General features: G+C 46.0%; 1 protein-coding gene across 1 annotated transcript in view; it reads right to left on the reverse strand.

Annotated features, from left to right (window-relative positions):
* Window positions 1-22,675, reverse strand: part of LOC126188350 (titin homolog) — a 1,721,077-nt gene that overhangs the window by 203,591 nt on the left and 1,494,811 nt on the right. Inside the window, exons 45-46 of the mRNA XM_049929949.1 lie at window positions 17,632-17,795; window positions 4,238-4,453 (exon numbers count right to left, since the gene is read on the reverse strand). Coding sequence (XP_049785906.1) covers window positions 4,238-4,453; window positions 17,632-17,795 — 380 coding nt within the window. The remainder of the gene's footprint in view (window positions 1-4,237; window positions 4,454-17,631; window positions 17,796-22,675) is intronic.

Below are 22,675 nucleotides of genomic sequence, written 5' to 3' on the forward strand. Positions count from 1 at the left end.
GAAGAGCGGCACGATCGTTCACTGGTTTGTTTGACCCGCGCGAAAGTGATACGGGGGTGGCGAAAAAGTGCACTGTCAGACACTTGAAGATAGACATGAATTGCTCCGAGCTAGCCAACTTACGAAGTCCCGAGAAACGTCTTCAATTGATGACTCTAGGAATGTACTAGAAACCCCCAATGTATCGCTCCATCGAGATCCTGAGAACAAGATAAGGTTAATTACAGCGCGCAAGGAAAAAATGTAGACATTCATTCTTCCCGCGCTCCGTACATTAACGGAACGGCAAAACGTCGTAATATCTGGTAAAATAGGAAGTTCTGTCTGCGATGCACGTCTCAATGGTCTGGACAATATGGACGGGGATGTCCAACACGCTTGTGAAAGTGATTCTTTAGTGAATACGCTATCTGGTGTGAAGTATCCGGACACTAATGCGTGATGCTGTAATTGATCAGTAAGTGTTACGAGAGAGCGATATCCGCCAATATAAAAGGAGGCGGGGACTATCGTGTTGAGCTAAGGTAACAGCAGAATGAGTCGATCAGGAGAGGTCAGTGACACTGAATGCGGACTAGTCATTGGATGTCACCCGGGCAACAAATTGATCAGCGACGTCTCAACCTTCAGAGTAGCCCAAGAGGACTGTTGGTCACGAGGGAACGCGGAGGGAAAACCGCAGATGAACGAAGACTGGGCTGGCCGCACGTACTGACGGATACCGACCGTCAGGTATTGTGGAGGGTGTCCGTAAAAAAGAAAAGAAAAATCACACGAAATGAACGAAATGAATCACTTCTTCCTGATCTATATTAACGACATAGGAGGCAACCTGAGTAGCCGTCTTAGATTGTTTGCAGATGATGCTGTCATTTACCGTCTTGTAAAGTCATCAGATGATTTAGATAAGATATCTGCATAGTGCGAAAAGTGGCAATTGACGCTGAATAAAGAAAAGTGTGAAGTTATTCACATGAGTACTAAAAGAAATCAGCTAAATTTCGATTACGAGAGAAGTCACACAAATCTGAAGGCTGTAAATTCAACTAAATACTAAGGGATTACAATTACAAATCACCTAAATTGGAACAATCACAAAGATAATATTGCGGGTAGAGCAAACCAAAGACTGCGATTCACTGGCAGAACACTTAGAAGGTGCAACAGGTCTACTAAAGAGACTGCTTACACCACGCCTGTCCGCCCTATTCTGGAGTATTGCTGTGCGGTGTGGGATCCGCATCAGGTGCGACTGACGGATGATATCGAAAAAGTACAAATAAGGGCAGCTAGTTTTATATTATTGCGAAGTAGGGGTGATAATGACACAGACATGATACGTGAATTGGAGTGGCAATCATTAAAACAAAGGCGTTTTTCGTTGCGACGGGATCTCCTCATAACATTTCAATCACCAGTTTTCTCCTCCGATTGCGAAAACATTCTGTTGGCACCCACCTACATAGGGAGAAATGATCATCATGATAAAATAAGAGAAATCAGGGCTCGCACAGGAAAATTTAAGTGGTCGTTTTTCCCGCGCGCCGTTCGAGAGTGGAACGGTAGAGAGACAGTTTGAAGGTGGTTCATTGAACCCTCTTCCAGGCACTTTACTGTGAATAGCAGAGTAATCACGTAGATGTAGATGTAGATGCTCGTGAATTCCGAAGTGCTGCGAACAGTTCAGAGAGCACAATAAGTGTGCGTGGGGAGTTAAAAATGGTTGAGCAGCTTCTCAAAGGCCACACTTGCCTTCGTCAATGTTAAGCGACCGGAGAGGAGTAATTTGATGTGATGAATCGCGCGGTACCTTTAGACAACTCGATGAGAGTGTTTGGCTTTGGCCAGCGCGTGGAGTAAGATACCTGCCGTCATATGTAGAGTCAACAGCAAAGTGCAGAGGAGGCGGTGTTACGGTATGCGCTTGTTTTTAGTGGTTAGGGTGTGGTCCCGCTATTGCGCTTAATAAACGCTAGATGCAGAAATTTATGAACGCATTTTACAATTGTGTACTATGTACAGTATGACAATGCACTGTGTCATTAAGCAGCCGTGTGTGAGACACTGTTTGCGGACAATATCATTCCTGAAAGCGACTGGCGTGCCCACAGTCCCGGTCCAGACTGTATACCAATTACGTTCCTTTCGGAGTATGCTGATGCATTAGCTCCATACTTAACAATCATATATAACCGTTCGCTCGACGAAAGATCCGTACCGAAAGACTGCAAAGTTGCAAAAGTCACACCAATATTCAAGAAAGGTGGTAGGGGTAATACAAAAAATTACAGACCCATATCGTTAACGTCGATATGCAGCAGGATTTTAGAACATATATTGTGTTCGAACATTATGAATTACCTCGACCGAAACGGTCTATTGACACATAGTCAACATGGGTTTATAAAACATCGTTCCTGTGAAACAGAACTAGCACTCTATTCACTTGAAGTGAGTGCTATTGAAAAGGGATTTCAGATCGATTCAGTATTACTGGATTTCCGGAACGCTTTTGACACTGTACCACACAAGCGGCTCGTAGTTAAAATGGTTCAAATGGCTCTGAGCACTATGGGACTTAACATCTGAGGTCATCAGTCCCCTAGAACTTAGAACTACCTAAACCAAACTAACCTAAGGACATCACACACATTTATGCCCGAGGCAGGATTCGAACCTGCGACGGTAGCGGTCGCGCGGTTCCAGTCTGAAGCGCCTAGAACCGCGCGGCCACACCGGCCGGCCAGGCTCGTAGTGAACTTGGGTACTTATGGAATGTCGTCTCAGTTATATGACTGGATTTGCGATTTCCTGTCAGAGAGGCCACAGTTCGTAGTAACTGACGGGAAGTGATCGAGTAAAACAGAAGTGATTTCTGGCGTTCCCCAAGGTAGTGTTACAGGCCCTCTGTTGTTGCTTATCTATATAAACGATTTGGGAGACAATCTGAGCAACCGTCTTCGGTTGTTCGCAGATAGCGCAGTCGTTTATCGACTAATAAAGTCATCAGAAGATGAAAACAAACTGCAAAACGATTTAGAAAACAATATCTGAATGGTGCGAAAAGTGGCAGTTGACCCTGAATAACGAAAAGTGTGAGGTCATCCACAGTAGTGCTAAAAGGCACTCGTTAAACTTCGGTTACACGATAGATCAGTCTAATCTAAAAGCCGCAAATTGAATTAAATACCTAGGTATTACAATTACGAACAACTTAAAATCCGAAGAAACACATAAAAAATGTTGTGGGGAAGGCTAACCAAAGACTTCGGTATGTTGGCAGGCCTACTAAGGAGACTACTTACACTACACCTGTCCGTCCTCTTTTAGAATACTGCTGCACGGTGTGGGATCCTTACCAGGTAGGACTGACGGAGTACATCGGAAAAGTTCAAAGAATGGCAGCACGTTTTGTATTATCGCGAAATATGGGTGAGAGTGTCACAGAAATGATACAGGATTTGGGCTGGACATCATTAAATGAAAGGCGTTTTTCGTTGCGACGGAATCTTCTCACGAAATTCCAATCACTAACTTTCTCCACCGAATGCGAAAATATTTTGTTGACACCGAGCTACATAAGGAGGAACGATCACCACGATAAAATAAGGGAAATCAGAGCTCGTACGGAAAGATATAGGTGTTCATTCTTCCCGCGCGCTATACGAGATTGGAATAATAGAGAGTTGTGGAGGTGGTTTGATGAACCCTCTGCCAGGCACTTAAATGTGATTTGCAGAGTATCCATGTAGATGTAAGGTAATGCCAACGGCAAATCTTTGGGATGAGTTAGATGGCTCTGAGCACTATGGGACTTAACATCTATGGTCATCAGTCCCCTAGAACTTAGAACTACTTAAACCTAACTAACCTAAGGACAGCACACAACACCCAGTCATCACGAGGCAGAGAAAATCCCTGACCCCGCCGGGAATCGAACCTGGGAACCCGGGCGCGGGAAGCGAGAACGCTACCGCACGACGACGAGCTGCGGACGGATGAGTTAGAACAATGAGTTCACTATTTACCGCAGTGTGTAACGTGGCCAGGTTTCGGCTGTTGATGAAGAACAGGCTACCGATCTTCCGCAGACTCAGATAGACCTCAGTGGAAGGGCCCCCAGAAGAGTTGAAGCCGTCGTAAAGGAGAAGGGCGGACGCAGTCCGTACTGATATCGACTCATAGCTTTTGGGCAGGCAGCGCTCGGCTGCTGCTGGCAGGCAGCGCGCGCACTCACCGCAGTCTGTGAGGACGCAGAGCCTGGTGCAGGAGACGGCGAGCACGCGGCCGCCCTGGTCCCGCGCCTCGCAGCGGAACAGGCCGGCGTCCTCGGGGAAGACGTCCCACAGCAGCAGCGAGCGCCGGCCCGCCGGCCCGCGGCCGTACCGGAAGTCGCGGCAGTCGGGCAGCGGCACGCCCTCGCGCGACCACGTCACCGACAGCCGCTCGCCCTCTGCGGCACACGCGCCACCACACCTCGCTTCAGATCGCTCTGAGCACTATAGGACTTAACTGCTGACGGCATCAGTCCCTTAGAACTTAGAACTACACTCCTGGAAATGGAAAAAAGAACACATTGACACCGGTGTGTCAGACCCACCATACTTGCTCCGGACACTGCGAGAGGGCTGTACAAGCAATGATCACACGCACGGCACAGCGGACACACCAGGAACCGCGGTGTTGGCCGTCGAATGGCGCTAGCTGCGTAGCATTTGTGCACCGCCGCCGTCAGTGTCAGCCAGTTTGCCGTGGCATACGGAGCTCCATCGCAGTCTTTAACACTGGTAGCATGCCGCGACAGCGTGGACGTGAACCGTATGTGCAGTTGACGGACTTTGAGCGAGGGCGTATAGTGGGCATGCGGGAGGCCGGGTGGACGTACCGCCGAATTGCTCAACACGTGGGGCGTGAGGTCTCCACAGTACATCGATGTTGTCGCCAGTGGTCGGCGGAAGGTGCACGTGCCCGTCGACCTGGGACCGGACCGCAGCGACGCACGGATGCACGCCAAGACCGTAGGATCCTACGCAGTGCCGTAGGGGACCGCCACGCCACTTCCCAGCAAATTAAGGACACTGTTGCTCCTGCGGTATCGGCGAGGACCATTCGCAACCGTCTCCATGAAGCTGGGCTACGGTCCCACACACCGTTAGGCCGTCTTCCGCTCACGCCCCAACATCGTGCAGCCCGCCTCCAGTGGTGTCGCGACAGGCGTGAATGGAGGGACGAATGGAGACGTGTCGTCTTCAGCAATGAGAGTCGCTTCTGCCTTGGTGCCAATGATGGTCGTATGCGTGTTTGGCGCCGTGCAGGTGAGCGCCACAATCAGGACTGCATACGACCGAGGCACACAGGGCCAACACCCGGCATCATGGTGTGGGGAGCGATCTCCTACACTGGCCGTACACCACTGGTGATCGTCGAGGGGACACTGAATAGTGCACGGTACATCCAAACCGTCATCGAACCCATCGTTCTACCATTCCTAGACCGGCAAGGGAACTTGCTGTTCCAACAGGACAATGCACGTCCGCATGTATCCCGTGCCACCCAACGTGCTCTAGAAGGTGTAAGTCAACTACCCTGGCCAGCAAGATCTCCGGATCTGTCCCCCATTGAGCATCTTTGGGACTGGATGAAGCGTCGTCTCACGCGGTCTGCACGTCGAGCACGAACGCTGGTCCAACTGAGGCGCCAGGTGGAAATGGCATGGCAAGCCGTTCCACAGGACTACATCCAGCATCTCTACGATCGTCTCCATGGGAGAATAGCAGCCTGCATTGCTGCGAAAGGTGGATATACACTGTACTAGTGCCGACATTGTGCATACTCTGTTGCCTGTGTCTATGTGCCTGTGGTTCTGTCAGTGTGATCATGTGATGTATCTGACCCCAGGAATGTGTCAATAAAGTTTCCCCTTCCTGGGACAATGAATTCACGGTGTTCTTATTTCAATTTCCAGGAGTGTACTTAAACCTAACTAACCTAAGGATATTACACACATCCATGCCCGAGGCACGGTTCGAACCTGCGGCCGTAGCAGCAGCGCGGTTCCAGACTGAAGCGCCTAGAACCGCACGGCCACTCCGGCTGGCCACACACTTTGGTTTCAGCAGCTGCGACATAGTCTCGCAGATGTCAAATGATCTTCATTCCAGTCTTTGATCACAATATAAATTCTTTTGACGATGACCGCTTTCAGTCACTAATGAACATCCTCAGATCTTTTCCACACCGTGTCGTGAAGTGATCAGACATACACTACTGCCCATTAAAACTGTTACACCACTAAGATGACGTGCTACAGACGCGAAATTTAACCGACAGCAAGAAGATGCTGTGATACGCAAGTGATTAGCTTTTCAGAGCATTCACACAAGCTTCGCGCCGGTAGGGACACCCACAACGTGCTCACATGAGGAAAGTTTCCAACCGATTTGTCATACACAAACAGCAGTTGACCGGCGTTGTCCGGTGAAACGTTGCGGTCATGCCTCGTGTGAGGAGGAAAAATGCGTACCATCACGTTTCCGACTTTGATAAAGGTCGGATTGTAGCCTATCGCGATTGCGGTTTATCGTATCGCGACATTGCTGCTAGCATTACTCGAGATCCAATGACTGTTAGCAGAATATGGAATCGGTGGGTTTGGGAGGGTAATACGGAACGCCTTCCTGAATCCAAAGGGCCTCGTATTAATAGGACTCGAGATGACAGGCATCTTATCCGCACGGATGTAACGGATCGTGCAGCCACGTCTCGATTCCTGAGTCAACAGATGGGGACGTTTGCAAGACAACAGCCATCGGCACGAACAGTTCGACGACGTTTGCAGCAGCATGGACTATCAGCTCGGAGACCGTGGATGCGGTTACCCTTGACGCTGCATCACAGACAGGAGCGCCTGCGATGGTGTACTCGACGACGAACCTGGGTGCACGAATGGCAAAACGTCATTTTTTCGGATGAATGTAGGTTCTGTTTACAGTATCATGATGGACGCATCCGTGTTTGGCGACATCGCGGTGAACGCACATTGGAAGCGTGTATTAGTCATCGCCGTACTGCCGTATCACCCGGCGTGATGGTATGGGGTGCCATTGCTTACACGTCTCGATCACCTCTTGTTCGCATTGACGGCACTTTGAACAGTGGACGTTACATTTCAGATGTGTTACGACCCTTCATTCGATCCCTGCGAAACCCTACATTTCAGCAGGATAATGCACGACCGCATGTTCCAGGTCTTGTACGGGCCTTTCTCGATACAGAAAATGTTCGACTGCTGCCCTGGTCAGCACATTCTCCAGATGTCTCACCAATTTAAAACGTCTGGTCAATGGTGGCCCAGAAACTTGCTCATCACAATACACCAGTCACTACTACTCTTGATGAACTGTGGTATCGTGTTGAAGCTGCATGGGCAGCTGTACCTGTACACGCCATCCAAGCTCTGTTTGACTCAATGCCCAGGCGTATCAAGGCCGTTATTACGGCCAGAGGTAGCTGTTCTGGGTTCTGATTTCTCAGGATCTATGCACCCAAATTGCGTGAAAATGTAATCACATGTGAGTTCCAGTCTAATATACTTGTCCAATGAATACCCGTTTATCATCTGCATTTCTTCTTGGTGTAGCAATTTTAATGGCCAGTAGTGTATAAATCTACTCCGCACAGCATCGTCACATAGATCTAAAGTAAGGTGTAGAATAGGCCACATCGTCCACATCGTCTACAGTTTGTGGCCTATTCTACACCCTATTTTAGATCTATGTGACGATGCTGTGCGGAATAGATTGATATGTTTTGGTTCAAATGGCTCTGAGCACTATGGGACTTAACTGCTACGGTCATCAGTCCCCTAGAACTTAGAACTACTTAAACCTAACTAACCTAAGGACAGCACACAACACCCAGCCATCACGAGGCAGAGAAAATATATGTTTTGTCTATGCCATTAAGTACGGTCTTATCGCTTTAGGACATGTTATAAAAAAGATCTGAGGATGGTCATTACTGACTGAAACCGGTCATCGTCAAACGAATTGATATTGCGATCAAAGACTGGAATAAAAAACATTTGACACCTCTGTTAACTTCTACCACAACCCACTCACCGTCAGACTTCTGCAGACTGAGTCGGAATTATTGACGAATCAGGCTCAGCAGACGAGGCAACTGTGGAGCAACGTGGAGCAAATCACCGCCAGACGCGAGAAAAGCGATTTGCGGCACAGGGTGTTTCCAAAACATTCTTCCGAATCCAAACAGCCATATCTTCTACACGAATTAAGATAGAAACTTGGGTTGAATTTTATCTTACGCTTGGCACTACTTAGTTATTTTCAGAAGAGCTAAGCGTTTTACAAGCGTGTAACATGGATGCACATACCACCTTGGACTACTTTTTATAATTACCTTTACGATCAGAGGTATCATTCACGTTTCACAAATGCTGAAGTTGCCCTGCACCAAACACCCAGACGACATTCAGTCCCGACCTGTGGATTTCTCCTTACGTAAACAAACAGCGTTTTCAGACTGCCGATGCCATCATCGAATACTTTGACTTGTAGGAGATGTAGCGCTGTATTCTCGATGAAAATCATGCAGCTAAGTTGTAACTGAAGTGCTCCTGTTGAAGCGGAAAATGCCGTTTGTTCTTGTGTTATTGGGCTTTCGACTCGACGCGCGTCTGGCAATCAACTAGCGAGCTAGCTGCACAAGAGAGACCTGAACCGCGAATTACATCAACTGGTGACTTATAACTGGCGCCAAGGTAAGCTTCTGGCTTGGATACGTACGTAAAATTTTTTTCCAAGTTTCTATTGGTTTAGTAATCACAAACTCCTTTTTTAAACATAAGAACATTCACCGGTATACTTGGGAAGGCAGTGGAACCAGATCTGTCATTGACTATATAATAACAGATCACGAATTCAAGAAGGCTGTGAGGGACACACGTGTATTCAGGGGATTCTTTGATGACACTGATCATTATTTAATCTGAAGTGAAATTGGGATTGTGAGGCCGAAAGTGCAGGAGGTCAGGTCCATATGTAGGAGGATAAGAGTGGAGAAACTTCAGGATAAGGAAATCAGGCACAAGTACATAACAGAGATCTCAGAAAGGTACCAGTTAGTTGAACGTAGTCAATTACAGTCATTGGAAAAGTAATGGACAAGGTACAGGGACACAGTACTAGAAGTGGCTAAAGAATGTCTTGGAACAGTAGTGTGTAAAAGTAGGATGAACCAAACAGCTTGGTGGAATGACACAGTCAAGGCAGCCTGTAAAAGGAAAAAGAAGGCGTATCAAAAATGGCTACATAATAGAACTCAGGTAGACAGAGAAAGCTATGTTGAAGAAAGAAACAAAGCCAAACAGATAATTGCAGCATCCAAGAAGAAACCTTGGGAAGACTTTGGAAACATGTTGGAGACTATGGGTCAAGCCGCTGGAAAACCATTCTGGAGTGTAATTAGCAGTCTTAGAAAGGGAGGTAAGAAGGAAATGACAAGTATTATGGACAGGTCAGGAAAACTGCTGGTGAATCCTGTGGATGCCTTGGGCAGATGGAGGGAATATTTTGAAGAGTTGCTCAATGTAGGTGAAAATACGATCAGTAATATTTCAGTGTTCGAGGTAGAATGGGATAGGAATGATGATGGAAATAGGATCACATTTGAGGAAGTGGAGAAAATTGTCAATAGATTGCAGCGCAATAAAGCAGCTGGGGTGGATGAAATTAAGTCGGAACTCATCAAATACAGTGGAATGTCAGGTCTTAAATGGCTACACAGGATAATTGAAATGACGTGGGAGTCGGGACAGGTTCCATCAGACTGGACAAAAGCAGTAATCACACCAATCTTTAAACATGGAAACAGAAAAGATTGTAACAACTACAGAGGTATCTCTTTAATCAGCGTTGTGGGTAAAATCTTCTGAGGTATTGTTGAAAGGAAAGTGCGAGTATTAGTTGAGGACCAATTGGATGAAAATCAGTGTGGGTTTAGGCCTCTTAGAGATTGTCAGGACCAGATCTTTAGCTTACGGCAAATAATGGAGAAGTGTTATGAGTGGAACAGGGAATTGTATCTATGCTTTATAGATCTCGAAAAGGCATATGACCGGGTTCCTAGGAGGAAGTTATTGTCTGTTCTATGAGATTATGGAATAGGAGGCAAACTTTTGCAAGCAGTTAAAGGTCTTTACATGGATAGTCAGGCAGCAGTTAGAGTTGACGGTAAATTGAGTTCATGGTTCAGAGTAGTTTCAGGGGTAAGACAAGGCTGCAACCTGTCTCCACTGTTGTTCATATTATTTATGGATCATATGTTGAAAACAATAGACTGGCTGGGTGAGATTAAGATATGTGAACACAAAATAAGCAGTCTTGCATATGCGGATGACTTAGTTGTGATGGCAGATTCGATTGAAAGTTTGCAAAGTAATATTTCAGAGCTAGATCGGAAATGTAAGGGCTATGGTATGAAGATTAGCATCTCCAAAACGAAAGTAATGTCAGTGGGAAAGAAATATAAACGGATTGAGTGCCAAATAGGAGGAACAAAGTTAGAACAGGTGGACGGTTTCAAGTACTTAGGATGCATATTCTCACAGGATGGAAACATAGTGAAAGAACTGGAAGCGAGGTGTAGCAAAGCTAATGCAGTGAGCGCTCAGCTACGATCTACTCTCTTCTGCAAGAAGGAAGACAGTACCAAGACTAAGTTATCTGTGCACCGTCCAATCTTTCGACCAACTTTGTTGTATGGGAGCGAAAGCTAGGTGGATTCAGGGTACCTTATCAATAAGGTTGAGGTAACGGATATGAAAGTAGCTAGGATGATTGCAGGTACTAGTAGATGGGAACAATGGCAGGAGGGTGTCCACAATGAGGAAATCAAAGAAAAACTGGGAATGAACTCTACAGATGTAGCAGTCAGGGCGAACAGGCTTAGATGGTGGGGTCATGTTACACGCATGGGAGACGCAAGGTTACCCAAGAGACTCATGGGTTCAGCAGTAGAGGGTAGGAGGAGTCGGGGCAGACCAAGGAGAAGGTACCTGGATTCGGTTAAGAATGATTTTGGGTTTAACATCAGAAGAGGCACCAATGTTAGCACTGAATAGGGGATCATGGAGTAATTTTATAAGGGGGGCTATACTCCAGGCTGAACGCTGAAAGGCATAATCAGTCTTAAATGTTGTTGATGATGATGATGATGATGATTCTATTTTTCCTCATTTAGAAGATATAGTAGCCTGAAATAGTATGAGTCTTTGTAAAGCTACATATATGTACAGGATGAGTCACCTAACGTTACCGCTGGATATATTTCGTAAACCACATGAAATACTGACGAATCGACTCCACAGACCGAACGTGAGGAGAGGGGCTAGTGTAATTGGTTAATACAAACCATAAAAAAATGCTCCGAAGTATGTTTTCTAACACAAACCTACGTTTTTTTAAATGGAATCCCGTTAGTTTTGTTTGCACATCTGAACATATAAACAAATACGTAATAGTGCCGTTTGTTGCATTGTAAAATGTTAATTACATCCGGAGATATTGTAACCTAAAGTTGACGCTTGAGTACCACTCCTCCGCTGTTCGATCGTGTGTATCGGAGAGCACCGAATTACGTAGTGATCCAAAGGGAACGGTGATGGACCTTAGGTACAGAAGAGACTGGAACAGCACATTACGTCCACATGCTAATACCTTTTTATTGGTCTTTTTCACTGACGCACATGTACATTACCATGAAAGGTGAGGTACACGTACACACGTGGTTTCCGTTTTCAATTACGGAGTGGAATAGAGTGTGTCCCGACATGTCAGGCCAATAGATGTTCAATGTAGTGGCCATCATTTGCTGCACACAACTGCAATCTCTGGCGTAATGAATGTCGTACACGCCGCAGTGCATCTGGTGTAATGTCGCCGCAGGCTGCCACAATACGTTGTTTCATATCCTCTGGGGTTGTAGGCACATCACGGTACACATTCTCCTTTAACGTACCCCACAGAAAGAAGTCCAGAAGTGTAAAATCAGGAGAACGGGCTGGCAAATTTATGCGTCCTCCACGTCCTATGAAACGCCCGTCGAACACCCTGTCAAGGGTCAGCCTAGTGTTAATTGCGGAATGTGCAGGTGCACCATCATGCTGATACCACATACGTCGAGGCGTTTCCAGTGGGACACACTCTGTTCCACTTCGTAATTGAAAACGGAAACCACGTGTGTACGTTTACCTCACCCCTCATGGTAATGTACATGTGCGTCAGTGAAAAAGACCAATAAAAAGGTGTTAGCATGTGGACGTAATGTGCTGTTCCAGTCGCTTCTGTACCTCCATCACCGCTCCATATGGATCCTTACGTAATTCGGTGCTCTCCGATACACACGATCGAACAGCGGAGGAGTGGTACTCAAGCGTCAACTTTAAGTTACAATATCTCCGGATGTAATTAACATTTTACAATGCAACAAACGGCACTGATTATGTATTTGTTTATATGTTCAGATGTGCTAACAAAACTAACGGGGTTCCATTTTAAAAAACGTAGGTTTGTGTTAAAAAACATACTTCGGAGCATTTTTTTATGGTTTTAGGTGACTCACCCTGTATACACTGAAGCGCCAAACAAACTGGTATAGGCATGCGTATTCAAATACAGAGATACGTAAACAGGCAGAATACGGTGTTGCGGTCGGCAACGCCTATATAAGACAAGTGTCTGGCGCAGTTCTAAGACAGATCCATGAACCCTCCATGTCAGCAGGGGACTGTTCAAGCTAGTGGAGCCTCTGGAATGGTGTGGGGCGTGTGCAGTTGGAGTGATACGGAACCCCTGATACCTCTAGATACGATTCTGACAGGTGACACATACGATAACGTTCATTCATTCTGTAGTGATTCGAGAATTTCCACGTAATTTCTGGAACCACTCGACGTTCTGCCGCCTCGAACACGCGATGTTGTAAAGACGAGTGTGAGAGAGCCTATTTACTGCGCAACACGTGTCTGTGTGTGTGCAGGATTGACGTTTGGCACGAGAAGACGGGAGCTGCGTCATACGAGCGGCACTGACAAGTGCCTACCGGCAGCGCCTTGGAATCTGTATTGAAAGGTCATGGAATGTGTATGTGTGTAAGATTCCGCGGTTTGTGGTGCCATGAGGATTGTTAAAGAGACAGATGAAGCATGGATTGTATAGAGACTTTTGACTTACTTCATGTCTTGGCTATGAACGAAGAAAGACACATGTATGATGACCATAAATTATTTGGTTATCAGACCATTGATATTTGAATATGTGTAAATAAGTCTAAGTTAGCTTGCAGAAGTTGTTGTCTGTGAAAGTTGAAAATATAAAGTGATTGAACTGAAAAGAATTCTACGAGTACCCAAATTATTTCAAGAATAGAGAAGTAGTTTAATAAATTCCTTTAACCAGCTATAGCCTACGGAGAAGAAGATTTTGGGAGATCGACGTAGCTGATTACTCGGAGAAGAGGATCGGCTACATATAACGTGCAAGTTAACTGATCTGAGAGACGTTGTGAGCCTCGCAACTCAATACCACACTGTCTCTTGTCGTCCGAAAAACGTTAGAATTTATGTCCATTGTGCGTTCTGACGGACGTGGGCAATTCCAGCAGGACAATGCGACACCCCACATGTTCAAAACTGCTACAGAGTGCCTCCAGGAACACTCTGCTGAGTTTAAATACTTCCGTGGCCACCAAACACCCCAGACATGAACATGATTGAGCATATCTGGGATGCCTTGCAACGTGCTGTTCAGAAGAGATCTCCACCCCCTCGTGCTCTTACGGATTTACGGACAGCCCTGCAGGATTCGTGATGTCATTTCCCTCCAGCACAACTTTAGACGTTAGTCGAGTCCATGCCACGTCGTGTTGAGGTACTTCTACGTGCTCGCAGGGGCCCTACACGATATTAGGTAGGTGTACCAGTTTCTTTGGCTGTCAGTGCATATGTAAGTCTGAAATAGTGTGATTCTGTGTAAAGCGATATATATACATCAGTTGTCGTAACAGAAGCTGGAAGCAAAGAAAACTGGAGTCGACTAGGTAGTTACTTGCTGCATGGGTCTCTTGGCACATCGTATCGTGATGACGTGGTAGAGAATAGTAGCTTAATTATTATTGACATATGGACGCAGCAATTAAAGATTAGTTCACGTAACAGAGAACAATATTTAATTTAGTAACACAAGTAATAAAGTAACACTTTGCTGTAAAAAGGCGGCAAGTTTCTAAAAGGAACATTTTCAGCTTGGTTTCAAATTTACCTTTGGTATATGACAAGCATTTAAAACCGATGTATATGTGATAACATAATTCGAGAATAGCATTATTCACGCTTTAGTGAACTGATTTCAGTTTTAATGAACAGTAATGAAGCTATTTTTTCATGTAGTGTTTTAATTATGGACCAAATTTTTTATGATGAATTCTAATGGATTATATAAAACATACGCCACGTAAGAAAATGCGGCTTGTGATTCCACAGTTAAAAGAAGTGACTTCTTACAAATTTGTGTACAAGACAATCTAGAGTAAGCACTACATATTTTTCTTATGGCATGCCTTTGTACATTGAACTATCGTTTCTGAAACACGAATTACCTTAGAATTCAATATGATATGCTTCTTTTTGCCGTAAATGAGATATTTTCCTTCGCTAATCTGTTTTTTACGTCCTTTTTGCTTCGCCCATAAAGCGTTGTTTCGTTTCCAAGGTGGACAGAAGACTTCACTTCACCTAAGGCATGGTCCCAGACTTTGATATTAATTTTGTCTCGCATCTGATTTCCTCTCCTCCTCATTACTTTCCTCCTTCTTTGTTTTATTCGCAATCTACCGTCTGTACTCATTAAACTGTTCACTCCTTTTGACCGATGCCTCACTCTCACGGGTGACAGCAATGTGAGTAGCGGCTACTATCGGTGATTTCCTTTCACCCTGAATTATATTCCTACCCCTGAACCTTTCTTTTGTTCCCCTCAACCCTTTTTCTAGCGTACAGGTTGAACAGCAGCGCAGAAAGATTCCATCCTTACCTTACAGCCCTTTCATTTAAGCACTTCGTCTTCCATTATTGTTTCCTCTTCGTTCTCTGTGGCTTATACCAATTTTTCTTAGTATTTCCAACATGTTGCACCAGTTTATGTTGTTTTTTGTGGGTCGACAAATCCTATGAATTTTATTAAGTCTTGGGTGCATGAACAGGTATGACGTCAAAACTGACTATTATACGTTTACCTATCCAAAAGCGAAACTGATATTCATCTAACAGAGCTTCGATTTTCTTTTCCATTATTCTTCATATTTTTCTTTTTTGATACATATGGATGTGTGAAATGTTAAAATGACTGTACGATAGTTTTTATCTACAAGGCCATAAAAACTCCAATTTGACCGTGCGTAGTAAAGTTCTACGATGTTCTCGTCGCTAGTTAGTAGCGAGCTCCGTAGTCGACATTCATGTTAATGTTTTGATACCGAATGCATCAAACGAACAAACCTAGAATACACACTTAAAAAAAGATGAAATAATATATTTACAAGTATATGGGTAGAAACTGGTCATTTACAGGTTTTTGTGTATAACTGGCTAACAATCTCTACTCATGAATTCCTCTAAGCTACAGGACGATCTGTTAAGAACAAACGTTTAATCTATGTCCAAAGACGCTTCTGCTATCTGTCAAACATTTTATTTCTATGGGTGGGCTGTCACAGACTTTTATAGCTGCATATTTCACCAATAGGTACGCTAAAACTAGATCGATTAAAGGATAATGCACATTGTTTTTCTTTCTAGTGTTGTAAATACTTCTGTTACTCTCAGATTTAGGAGAACTATTGCTAAATAAGTGAATAAATTCAGTGTGAGGCTGTGGTTAATATTTCCATGTATGCACGCTTGTGAAAGGCACACGTAATATTAATAATATTTTTCTTCGTGCAGTGCCTAAGGAATTACCACAGAACATAATCCCGAAAGGAAATATGCAAAATATGTTACTGACCGTATATCCGCCAAGTGGGCAATTATTCTTATGGCAAAAGTATTCACACGTTAACGTCGTAGGAGGTCTACTACATGTTTTCTTCAGTTTAAGTTTTCACTGATGAACAGACTCGAGAACTTTGAATTTTTTATCCTGTATATTATTTGTCGTTGGAATATTGGGTTAATAGGAGGTGAGGTACTTCTTAAAGCTTTCGTTTTTTATGGCTGAAGGAACACATGGAAGTGTCAGTAGCGTAGTGACGTATCGCACATGCCCAGCGCTGCGACACAAGTCGTTCTGTTTAGTTTCGTGGTTTTATGTATGATTTTCTTTTTCTTCCTCGCCATGTATCCTTTGCTAGCAATTTGGCGCTAATTTGAGCAGTTTTATCTCTGTTGCCGTCTCGTTTTCAGATGTCTCAGAATGAATGAAAAATTGGAGATAGGATATAAACTTTCTATCAGATTAAAACTGTGTTCCGGACCGAGACTCGAACTCGGGACCTTTGCCTTTCGCGGGCAAGTGCTCTACCAACTGAGCTACCCAAGCACGACTCACGACCCGTCCTTACAGCTTTAATTCCGCCAGTACCTCGTCTCCTACTTTCCAAACTTCACAGAAGCTCTCCTGCGAACCTTGCAGAACTAGCACTTCTGGAAGAAGGGATATTGCCGAGTCATGGGTTAGCCACAGCCTGGGGGATGTTTCCAGAATGAAATTTTGACTCTGCAGCGGAGTGTACGCTGATATGAAACTTCCTGGCAGATTAAAACTCTGTGACGAACCGAGACTCGAACTCGGGTCCTTTGCCTTTCGCGGGCAAGTGCTCTAACAACTGAGCTACCCAAGCACGGCTCACGACCCGTCCTTACAGCTTTAATTCCGCCAGTACCTCGTCTCCTACTTTCCAAACTTCACAGAAGCTCTCCTGCGAACCTCCGAGAACTAGCACTCCTGGAAGAAAGGATATTGCGGAGTCATGGGTTAGCTACAGCCTGGGGGATGTTTCCAGAATGAAATTTTCACTCTGTAGCGGAGTGTGCGCTGATATGAAACTTCCTGACAGATTAAAACTCTGTGCCGGACCGAGACTCGAACTCGGGACGTTTGCCTTCCGCGGGTAAGTGTTCTACCAAATGAGAAGTGCTAGTCTTGCAAGGTATGCAGGAGAGCTTCTGTGAAGTTTGGAAGGTAGGAGACGAGGTACTGGCGGAAGTAGAGCTGTGAGGAGGGCGTAGGTAGTGATTTGTTAGCTTAGTTGGTAGAGCACTTGCCCGCGTAAGGCAAAGGTCCTGATTTCGAGTCTTTCGGATGTGCCTGGAAGTTTCATATCAGCGCACACTCGGCTGCAGAGTCATTTTCAGATGTCTCAAAATGAATTAAGAATTGGAGATGGGATCTAACTCGTCTTCCCCTGGTGGGTGTTGAACCAGTCAGACGCCAAAAGAGATGCGGTGAAGCTTGTGCAACAGTTTTACTTGAGTAAGTGGCCGGTTTGGAAGTACTCTGGTGCGGACTGCGTTAGTCGGTGAGCAGTTGCCTAGCTTGCTGGCAGCGCGCTTACCTGTGTGTAGGCGGACGCGCAGCTCGAGCGGCGAGCCCTCGACGGCGGAGCAGGTCGGCGGCAGCGGCTCTGCGAACACCGGCTGCGTCTGCTGCTGGCGCGCCCCCGCCTCCCCCTCCTCGACGTCGCCGTCCATCGGCTGGTCGTCCCCGGCGCCGGCGCGCCTGCAACGCGACACAGCGAGGCGGTCACAACCAGGCAGGGGTGGGGGCATCACCTCGACACACTGAAATCCACGTCCGTCAAGAATCGCAAGACGAGTGGATGTTTTATTTGATGGGACTTCTGAATAGCCACGGGTATGTACACTTTAAAGTAGTAAAGGAGTTTTGCTATTTGGGGAGCAAAATAACTGATGATGGTCGAAGTAGAGAGGATATATGTAGACTGGCAATGGCAAGGAAAGCGTTTCTGAAGAAGAGAAATTTGTTAACATCGAGTATAGATTTAAGTGTCAGGAAGTCATTTCTGAAAGTATTTGTATGGAGTGTAGCCATGTATGGAAGTGAAACATGGACGATAAATAGTTTGGACAAGAAGAGAATAGAAGCTTTCGAAATGTGGTGCTACAGAAGAATGTTGAAGATTAGATGGGTAGATCACATAACTAATGAGGAAGTATTGAATAGGATTGGGGAGAAGAGGAGTTTGTGGCACAACTTGACCAGAAGAAGGGATAGGTTGGTAGGACATGTTCTGAGGCATCAAGGGATCACCAATTTAGTCTTGGAGGGCAGCGTGGAGGGTAAAAATTGTAGAGGGAGACCAAGAGATGAATACACTAAGCAGATTCAGAAGGATGTAGGTTGCAGTAGGTACTGGGAGATGAAGAAGCTTGCACAGGATAGAGTAGCATGGAGAGCTGCATCAAACCAGTCTCAGGACTGAAGACCACAACAACAACAATGTACCCTTTCTAACAGAGATGCTGTCGCAGTTGTCGTAAGACACGCCACTGAACATAAAGCAATCCTTGTGCTAGAAACATTGTCGGGTGTCTCGCCCATTCAGCGCAGGTACCTAGCGGCCCTTACCCCCCCCCTCCCCTTTATGACTGCGCTACAAGAGTGTGCAAAGTAGTAGGGCTGAAAGAGCGTTAGCATTTGTGGTGTCACAAGGCTTAGGCCTGTTCCACCCCTCATTAAATCGACCAAGACTTATACGAAAAATTGTGAGAACAGTTATTATTATGTTCTTTAAGTTTGTTTTTGGGCTTTCAGAAATAATGTCGGAAGAAAGTTTATTTATGTTGCAGATAACGTGGAAGATGTTGCCCAACGATCACCACGAAAGTTTGACGTAGCGGCAAGTGGGCGAGGAATAAAACGAATGCTGCAAACTGCCGCGAGCCACGGAAGAGCCTGGGCCGCGAGGGCGTCGAGCTTCCTGGGTCGTTGTTGGACAACGTCAAACGAAGAGATAGTCTGCTTTATCTTTGTAAACAGATCGATCGAGTCTTGAAAGGTTCATGTAAAACATATAGGCGGCTGACACATTAGGTGGGACCCGACTCCTGTAATACTTCCACAGTTATTAAAAAGGTGTTAAACGGCAAAACCAATAGTTCATCATTTATATAGACAAAAAGTAGTAAAGATACCACACTTGCTAGGTGGTAGCCTTTAAATTGGCAGCGGTCCGCTAGTATACGTCGGACCCGCGTGTCGCCACTGTCAGTGATTGCAGACCGAGCGCCGCCACACGGCAGGTCTAGAGAGACTTCCTAGCACTCGCCCCAGTTGTACAGCCGACTTAGCGAGCAATGGTTCACTGACAAATTACGCTCTCATTTGCCGAGACGATAGTTAGCATAGCCTTCAGCTACGTCATTTGCTACGACCTAGCAAGGCGCCATATCCTTTGCTATTTATCTTGAAGCATGAGCAGTCAAGAGAGATGTCCAATTGTGGATTAAAGTTAAGTATTCTACCAGTTACCTCCCGTTTTGCTAGTCTTATTTCTCTGACCTGTTCCAGACCTCACGCCAGCCTGCGTGAGCTTAAACGCGTGCCTTTCGGCTTCCTCCAAACCCCGTGAACTGGCTCCTGCCAATTCACAACATAATCTGCGGGCGTTACGTGGTGAAAACAAATCAACTGATGAAACTGTAAGTCTTTAATTAAGCATAAAGCCGCGTAACACTGCACATTCTTTGCTGCTTTGGACTGTGTTCAAAATTCATCGAACGGTACCTGTTTCTTTCACACTGTAAACCATAGCAAAAAGTACGGTCGCACTGCAATCCAAAACGGTGCAATCGCTTTCGTTGGGGTTGCTGGCCCACAAAGTCTTTAGGGAAGAATTGAAGCGTCCGTGGCGTGTCATCAGGGTCAAAGGTTGTCAAAAGCGTCGCCCCGTTGATCATCGCGCTGCGAACTGTCGCTTTCGACAGCAAAATCTGTGGGAATCATTGCTTCGAAGGAAGGTGTGGTTTCAATGACGTCCTTTATGCCACCCTCTGTCTCTCGCAATTGTAAGGAGTCTTTGTGCAGTATAAATTACTTGTTCGTTGATGTACAGACATCAGTGCAAGATCGTTTAATACACTCCTGGAAATTGAAATAAGAACACCGTGAATTCATTGTCCCAGGAAGGGGAAACTTTATTGACACATTCCTGGGGTCAGATACATCACATGATCACACTGACAGAACCACAGGCACATAGACACAGGCAACAGAGCATGCACAATGTCGGCACTAGTACAGTGTATATCCACCTTTCGCAGCAATGCAGGCTGCTATTCTCCCATGGAGACGATCGTAGAGATGCTCGATGTAGCCCTGTGGAACGGCTTGCCATGCCATTTCCACCTAGCGCCTCAGTTGGACCAGCGTTCGTGCTGGACGTGCAGACCGCGTGAGACGACGCTTCATCCAGTCCCAAACATGCTCAATGGGGGACAGATCCGGAGATCTTGCTGGCCAGGGTAGTTGACTTACACCTTCTAGAGCACGTTGGGTGGCACGGGACACATGCGGACGTGCATTGTCCTGTTGGAACAGCAAGTTCCCTTGCCGGTCTAGGAATGGTAGAACGATGGGTTCGATGACGGTTTGGATGTACCGTGCACTATTCAGTGTCCCCTCGACGATCACCAGTGGTGTACGGCCAGTGTAGGAGATCGCTCCCCACACCATGATGCCGGGTGTTGGCCCTGTGTGCCTCGGTCGTATGCAGTCCTGATTGTGGCGCTCACCTGCACGGCGCCAAACACGCATACGACCATCATTGGCACCAAGGCAGAAGCGACTCTCATCGCTGAAGACGACACGTCTCTATTCGTCCCTCCATTCACGCCTGTCGCGACACCACTGGAGGCGGGCTGCACGATGTTGGGGCGTGAGCGGAAGACGGCCTAACGGTGTGTGGGACCGTAGCCCAGCTTCATGGAGACGGTTGCGAATGGTCCTCGCCGATACCCCAGGAGCAACAGTGTCCTTAATTTGCTGGGAAGTGGCGGTGCGGTCCCCTACGGCACTGCGTAGGATCCTACGGTCTTGGCGTGCATCCGTGCGTCGCTGCGGTCCGGTCCCAGGTCGACGGGCACGTGCACCTTCCGCCGACCACTGGCGACAACATCGATGTACTGTGGAGACCTCACGCCCCACGTGTTGAGCAATTCGGCGGTACGTCCACCCGGCCTCCCGCATGCCCACTATACGCCCTCGCTCAAAGTCCGTCAACTGCACATACGGTTCACGTCCACGCTGTCGCGGCATGCTACCAGTGTTAAAGACTGCGATGGAGCTCCGTATGCCACGGCAAACTGGCTGACACTGACGGCGGCGGTGCACAAATGCTGCGCAGCTAGCGCCATTCGACGGCCAACACCGCGGTTCCTGGTGTGTCCGCTGTGCCGTGCGTGTGATCATTGCTTGTACAGCCCTCTCGCAGTGTCCGGAGCAAGTATGGTGGGTCTGACACACCGGTGTCAATGTGTTCTTTTTTCCATTTCCAGGAGTGTATAAGAGAAAGTAACTGATTGTGTGACATTTTACATGTATGTTAACCTCGACTTTTACGCTCACGTCGCGGGTCTATTATGTGTGGCCGAGGTAAATATTTGGGAGTCGCGGTTCTATTCACAACTGCGTCAGCGTCAAAGTCGAGGTTGATACAAATGTAAAATGTCACAGAATGACTTACTTTTATCGTGTCAATTCTGAGCAGTGGCGTGTCCGAAATATTTTTCCTCAGCCACACATAACATACCCGCTTGATTTCAAAATTTGGGAGTTGCGGTTCTGTTCACGACTCCGTGAGAGTCAAAACCGAGGCAGACATTAAGTCACAAAATCACTTGGTTTTACTTATATCTAAAATGTTGCACTGACGTCTATGAATTGCCGAGCAAGTAATATATATGGAACAAAGAGTCCTTACAACTGCGAGAGGCAGGTTACCTCTGACTCGTTATATAAAGGCTCTCTGGGTATAATGCGGAACATTACGTGTACACGTTAAATTCTTTGGTTATTTTATGTTTGCCTTGTCTGTGGCTCGGAACATTATTTGGTGTGTCGCAACTCTTAAGTAATTTTGTATCCTGGAAAATCAGCAGAGCCTGCACCACTGTTGTTTATGCCCTGTTTTAAAAGATTAAATTCTGGACTTTATCGAAATTGATACACAACTTGGACACTGATTCCGATGCTACATAGTAAATACGTTACAGCACCCAAGACGGTTTCCCCACGGCGTACGTTTGTTCCTCTGAGTTTTTTAAGAATTTTCAGAGTCGACGATCGCCGGAATTCTGCAGAATCGCAGAGATTTTATTCCAGGCTCTAACTTCGAAAACCAGAGTCAGACAGAGTATGATAATGAACTGTAACTTCTAGTCTTTTGTTTCATAGCCTTAAGTATTCAAAACAGTAACAAAATTTCTACCTGGAAGTGTGGGAGATAGTTGTGTAAAAAAAATATTGGGGAAGCTACTTCTCTCGCCAAAAAGTTCCCATATTATTCAGTTATAATAAATTAACTTCCATTTCAGACGTGGAGGGAAGTTAAAAGGAACACGTAGGTGAAATTTGGCGCC

The sequence above is a fragment of the Schistocerca cancellata genome, chromosome 5 (genome assembly GCF_023864275.1).
Source record: "Schistocerca cancellata isolate TAMUIC-IGC-003103 chromosome 5, iqSchCanc2.1, whole genome shotgun sequence".
Taxonomy (NCBI): Eukaryota; Metazoa; Arthropoda; class Insecta; order Orthoptera; family Acrididae; genus Schistocerca; species Schistocerca cancellata.